The sequence below is a fragment of the Nicotiana tabacum genome, chromosome 19 (genome assembly GCF_000715075.1).
Source record: "Nicotiana tabacum cultivar K326 chromosome 19, ASM71507v2, whole genome shotgun sequence".
Lineage (NCBI taxonomy): Eukaryota > Viridiplantae > Streptophyta > Magnoliopsida > Solanales > Solanaceae > Nicotiana > Nicotiana tabacum.
In genome coordinates, this window is record NC_134098.1 from 80,522,546 (window position 1) to 80,528,971 (window position 6,426).

Sequence of the window (6,426 nt, forward strand, 5' to 3'; positions counted from 1 at the left end):
CTATAGTACTATGACTATTGACTAGAGTTCATCAACGAATTAAAATGGCTGCTCCGGCATTGCAGGAGAATGGTTAACCAGTTTTCTTGAAAATCACAATTCATAGCTAGGAATGTTTCAGCCACCAACTATTTAAGTTGAGTAACATTCCTTGCTTGTAGTTTGTAAAATTGTGGTTTTAGACAAATTAATCTTTTTTTTTTCAAACCTCACTTACGTCAGCTATAGTTATGTTATACGTTAATGCTCGATCGATCGTTAATTATATAAATCATCAATATTAAATCAAGCATTCTTGAGCAGTGACAGTTCTATATGAAAGCAAGGAGTTTCAACTGAACCCCATTCACCAAAATCATTTACTCCTATACTATTTATACATGTAAATTATATACCATTATATGCTAAAATGATTTAATAAATGGACTATAGCGTTCCTGAATCGATGAAGAAGTACAGTGTGGTAACAAATGAGATTCAAACTCATGCCTTATATCATGTTTTCAAGTATTCTAGAAAGCAAACGCGGGCATCTTAAAATTTCTTTTTTATTTTAAAAGGATTTCTTTTTATTATTAAAAGAAAACCTATATTTTGCGGCATAAAAAATCCGCTTATCTTGCCAAGTACTGTCCATATTGTCGGTTGCTGCTATTGGCTAAGTTTTTTTTATAGAGGCGGATTCAAAATTTGAACATTATGTACTGAATTTGGAATTCACAATTTATTTATATTGATTTTGTGAACCTTTTAATATATGTACATCATCTAGCTAAACTAAAGTTATTGAATTAAGATGAACTCATAACTCTAATATGCCTCCTTACCCAAACTCCTAAAGTCTGTCCATGCTTCTTTAAAAAAAAATAGTTTCACGCGTACAGGAGCAAAGCTAACTATATATGGACGAACTTTAAGCAAGTTTTTTTGGGGGGAAATTCTGAGGGAAACTCGCAACCGCTACTTTTCGAGTGTGCGATGGGTAATCTGTTCACTGTGCAATAACTCACAAACCACACATGAGATATAAACTGTACTAGGCATGCCCTAGGCATGCCCGGTGCAACGAGCTCTGACTCATGAAGAGACTGCTGGTTAGGGGAATCGATCTCAGGTCTCCCGTGTGGGAATCCACTCACCCAACCCTTACGGACAGAACTTTAAACCCGTGAACAACACATCACTTTAATTATACTCCACTAATCTTGACTGCATGCAAAGGTTACGTGAAGGGTGAACAACTTAGACCTTAATCAATATTCAAGTTCAGCAGTCAGCCACCAATCCTTTGACCTTAATTCTCGGCTGCGGCCGGCGTGCCTCCATTCATTAAGGAAGAAACCTTCATTATAAAGCTTAGTTATGGGTGTGCTTTTACCTTTACTTTCAAATCATTTCTTAATTAATTTACTAATTAACTTTATTCTCTGCACCCCTATCGAGACAGGTGTTTGATTAACAATTTATTGCACATGGATGCTGCTTCATTGATAATCAAATTTCATGTTATATTTCTCATACTCCTACTAGTTTGTTCTAATAGTAATTCAACTTTAACCATGGCTGCCAATGACTCTAGTTCAGGAGGACCTACGAATTTTTCTACGGCCATTCTTATTAGAGTAGACCAATCTGGTCAAGGAGATTTCAAGAAAATCCAAGACGCTATTGATGCTGTTCCATCGAATAATTCAGAATTATTCTTCATTTGGGTTAAGCCAGGGACTTATAGGTTTGTGTTTATCATTTTGTAATTTTATAATATCTTGTATTTTTACCTGTTGTAATAGGTAATCTGTCTTCATATTTTTCGACTTACGTATCTTTTTTATGTGCGGTCAGACATAGTTATCATTTAGGAAGCATGATAATGTAAAAATTACATAAGTAAATATATATATTTTTTTTTAATCTATTTTTCATGGAGCAGAGAGAAGATTGTGGTTCCTGGTGATAAGCCATTCATAACGTTGAGTGGAACTGAGGCATCTAACACCATAATTACATGGAGTGACGGTGGAGATATTACTGATTCTCCTACACTAACTGTATTAGCTTCCGATTTTGTTGCAAGATATCTAACAATTCAGGTAATAACGTGTGCTTAGGATTTTAACTCATATAGGATGACTCTGCAAAGACATTTTATATTATTAGGTCATTTTAACATGTCGTAGCAGGTAATCTGACTTATTTTCCAGGTTACTAAGTCCATATAATTGTTTCAAAATGTAGAATTCATTCGGAACAAGTGGAAAAGCTGTAGCACTAAAAGTTAAAGGAGATAGAGTAGCATTCTATGGTTGTAGAATTCAATCGTACCAGGACACTTTGTTAGATGATGCTGGGAGGCATTATTATAGCAACTGCTATATTGAAGGGGATGCAGCATCTCTCTATGAAGTGAGTTATCATTATTCAAGAATTATCATTGGAAATTATCATTTTGTTTCCGACTATCAGTGTAGGTTAGCATGTTAGTTACCATCTTATTCATGTTACTTATTCATATTTTCGTAGATATTTACCTGTAATTACATTATAAATGATCTGACTCTGCAAATAATTTTTACCTTATCAGTGCATATATTTGTGTCTCACGGGTTAGGGGTAAGGTCTGTGTACACTCTACCCTCCCCATACTCCACTCGTGGGATTTTACTGAGTTGTTGTTGTTGTTCCGGTGCATATATCTGTGTAGTAATTTTGTTTCTTTGTAATATTTGGCAGAGATGCCATATTCATTCAGTTGCAGCAGGAGCAATCACTGCTCAAGGAAGAGAGTCCCCTTTAGAAAATACAGGATTTACTTTTTTGGGTTGCAAGATAACAGGGACAGGAGGGAGCACTGCATTAGGAAGGCCATGGGGTTCATATTCAAGGGTGGTATTTGCCTACACATTTATGTCCTCTATCATACAGCCTGAGGGATGGAATGACTGGGGAGATTCTAGCAAGCAAAGGTAACATTCATAGAAACTTAGTCACATAATTGAATAAAAGGTTCAAATTTGTCTCTCTTAATTTTACATTCCGTTATACTTTAGAACTATTCATACCCTTATCAAATTTCTTTGGTCTATTTTGCTTTGTGGAAGCACTGCATATTATGGTGAATACAAGTGTTATGGAGCAGGGGCTAATAGATCAAAGAGGGTGGGTTGGTCACGTAGCCTATCGAATGAGGAAGCTGCACCATTTCTGACCAAGAATATGATCGGAGGGCGAAGTTGGTTAAGGCCTGCACCTACCCATTTCAAGAGACGTTCAACTATTGTCACTCCCACTGGAGGAAACTAAAATCAACTACGACCATCACTAGATATATATATATCAAAAGAAGAAGACTACTCAAGATCAATTCCAGCTTATCTCTTGTGAAAATTTTCATTCTTTAATTATTAAAATTGATTTCTTGAGGCCATGTATATCTCGTAGATAGTACTCTTACACGTACCTCCAAGAGATATTCACGATTAAAGTATACATGTTTTTCCTATTTCAGTAGTTGTAGTAGTTTAGTAGCTGGTTCTAATGAAAAAGAGGAACCGTCACCATCACCTTTGTCACAACTTAATTGACTTTCAAGGTCAAATGTTTATCTTAAAAATGGCAGCTCCATGCACTAAACTCTCGCTATGCCCAGGGTCCAACGTAAGATTACCCTGCATTTCTGCAAGAGGTTGTTTCCACGCTCGAACCTGTGACCTCCTAAACACATGACAGCAACTTTACCAGTTACGCCAAGATTCCCCTACAAGGTCAAATGTTTATCTAGTTTAATAAAAAAAGCTTGAGTTTCGTGAAAGATGGCACTATCTAATTTAAACGACATCATAGAATATGAAAAATAATGAGGTTAATCTTTCCAACACTGGCCTTGTAAGTTGTAAATGACATCACAGAATACAAAATGATGAAGATCTAATGGGTAGCAAGGACAAGCCAAAAATCTTGATCAGATTCAATAATTCCCAATCTCAAATTGTAATGTAGGAGTATCATTTCCAATCCATTTTACATACAAGCAGTTGATGAACAGAAATCATCAAAATCCAAAATAGCCTTCGGACAACAAACAAACAAACAAAAGCATGATGTACTGAAAAGAAGAAACAAATAGGAAGTAAAACGGATAGAAGTCCAAAGCCCTTAAACCTGAATTCAAAATAGAATTGCAATAAGGCATAGCAACAAGAAAACCAGCACCACTGCGCCAATCCAACAAGCCCAAGTCGTCCTCCTCTTCATTCGTTTAGCACGATCTAGCTCCTTCATCCCATCATTCACATATCCACCAGCATTAACCACATTTTGCTCAATATTATTCATTTGATCACCTTGTGTCTCAACCATAACAGCCATATCAAGAAACACTTGGTGCAACTCAATCAAACTCTTTTGTATCTCCTTTACAGCTTCATCCCTTTCCTCCTTTTCTACTTTCCCCTCAAAAACCCTTTCTTGCATCATTTTTTCGATCACTTCCTCACTCGGTTCCTCCCCGTTAGCACTACAGTACTGTCTCCTTAAACCTTCTTTATGTTCCGCTACAATGTTTTCCCTTAGGTATTGAAAATCATTCATCATATCCCTCAGTCTAATTCTCAAACCATTAGTCACTGAAATCCTCGTTCTATCAACCGGGCTTCCCTCTTTATACGCCCCACGATTTTCAAGATTGGATTTATCAAGCAATTCAAGTCTTGTTTTGATGATTTTCGCCTTCCTAAGAACAGTGATAATGTCAGAGTTAATCTGATCTCTAAGGCCTTGAAGAATTTTAGCACTCGGGGCCGACTTGGTTTTTACATTAAGGTCTTGAAGATTGAAAAGAAGCTTGTTAATCTCCTCCATATCAGACTTAATAGCAGCAACTTCTTCAAAGAATTTTGAGAGGTTTCTTTCATCAGCCGGGTCGAGTTGACCCATTTCAATGTCAGGTCCTGCTTCAAGGTCCAACATTGCTTGCTTCTTCAAATCAACGTAACTTAAGAACGATTTCGTCATGAGATCGTTCATCTTTGCGACAATTTTGCGAACACCTAGATAGAGAAAAGAGCTGAGATATCAAATTCTGTCCCTAATCCTAAAATAATTCAAGAAAATTCCAATTTTGTGATTTTTTGAGTTTTACTTATCAGTTACTACAAAATTTCCTTAGAAAACAAAGACAGAACATAAGCAAACATTGTACACTCAATTTTTCTTAGTACCAGTACATACCACTTACATTCCCCAGTTTTCAGTTTCAAAGTTGCAAGTAATTCCAAAATTGGGGTACATAAAAACAGCAACAGAACAGCATTAATAAGTACTAAAAAACATCAAAAATAACTAATACAAGTTGCATCCATTTATATGAATTATCAATACCCATTTTTGGTATTACCCAATTCAGCAAAGAAATACTAACATTTATTGAAATTTAAAAATTTAAAACCATAAAAGAAAAAGTAGAAGTTTATGATGAAAGATTGCAGGGTAAAGAAAAGAAGAGCACCTTTTGAGACGTTTGTCTAACTCTGTGTTGGAATTCCCAAAGAGTGTGAGAAATGAAAGAGTGAAGAATTTGGGGTGATTTAAGGGTTAATTCAAAAGCGGTGCTGCCTTTAAAGTTTTGAACTCTGTTTTCAAATTAGAAGTTGATAAAAGAAGGAAGAGAGGAAATATAGCCGTTGTGTTTCGTAACGTAATTAAGCTAAGGCTCGCAATTGTAAATCTCCACATTTGGAAAGTTATTGATAAATTTTCTAATTAATTTTTGTAAGAATAAATTTTTTTAACTTAATATGCTATTGAAAAATGAATTACTTGAATTTGTATAAAGCAAGAGTTGATTGATACTTAAAATGGATAGTAACTAAAACATGTTGCGACCAAATAATTAAAGAATTTAAATTTCATGCACCGACAGTGTATAATATTTTTACGCTATAAAAATATTATATGTAGTTGTTATAAAAAATAAAATTAGTAAAGTCAAAACAAAAATAATTATTACATGCTGCAACAAATTAAAATAGATTGATAGTGTAAAAAAAACCTACATTTGTCAATATATATAAATTAAATTCTTAATTAAATTGATCAAGATGGTTACATTTGATACCCTAAACTTTGACATTAAAGTTTACCCATTTTCGTTTGGTAAATAAAGAAAATGTAAGAAGTCAATAAACATTGTCCTTAAATGGCATTTTAAAAGTTATAAAATGAGTACCTAGATGAAGGATATTTATATTCTATAAAGAAGAAAGGACATTAAAGTTTTGCCCATTTCCGTTTGGTGAATGTATCTTCACCAAAATTGTCAATTTATTTACGTAAAATATCTATTACATCGATGATAAGAACAAGAAACAGTGTTAACTCTGCATACCGACATGTTTATCTCACCATATGTTTGTTAACTTTAGAGCATCT

General features: G+C 34.6%; 2 protein-coding genes and 1 long non-coding RNA gene across 4 annotated transcripts; 2 read left to right on the forward strand and 1 right to left on the reverse strand.

Moving 5' to 3' along the window:
• The first annotated feature begins 1,407 nt into the window (after nt 1-1,407).
• LOC107762695 (putative pectinesterase 11) lies at nt 1,408-2,481 on the forward strand. The gene is made up of 3 exons (XM_016581072.2): nt 1,408-1,732; nt 1,931-2,090; nt 2,236-2,481. Exons 1-3 carry the CDS (start codon nt 1,473-1,475, stop codon nt 2,479-2,481), a joined length of 666 nt encoding a protein of 221 aa, XP_016436558.2. The 5' UTR covers nt 1,408-1,472.
• A 183-nt stretch (nt 2,482-2,664) lies between these two features.
• Nucleotides 2,665-3,504, forward strand: LOC142173247 (uncharacterized). The gene is made up of 2 exons (XR_012702824.1): nt 2,665-2,963; nt 3,099-3,504. It is a non-coding gene; the product is annotated as an uncharacterized LOC142173247 (long non-coding RNA).
• A 118-nt stretch (nt 3,505-3,622) lies between these two features.
• LOC107762696 (syntaxin-112-like) lies at nt 3,623-5,650 on the reverse strand. 2 transcript variants are annotated; one of them, XM_075238065.1, is made up of 3 exons: nt 5,504-5,650; nt 4,159-5,045; nt 3,623-3,754 (listed from the first exon to the last, which is right to left on the reverse strand). In XM_075238065.1, exon 2 carries the CDS (start codon nt 5,020-5,022, stop codon nt 4,165-4,167), a length of 858 nt encoding a protein of 285 aa, XP_075094166.1. In that variant the 5' UTR covers nt 5,023-5,045; nt 5,504-5,650; the 3' UTR covers nt 3,623-3,754; nt 4,159-4,164. The 2 variants fall into 2 exon arrangements, with proteins under 2 accessions (XP_075094166.1, XP_016436560.1); XM_016581074.2 differs by lacking the exon at nt 3,623-3,754 and having other exon boundaries at nt 3,942-5,045.
• Between the last annotated feature and the right edge of the window lie 776 nt (nt 5,651-6,426).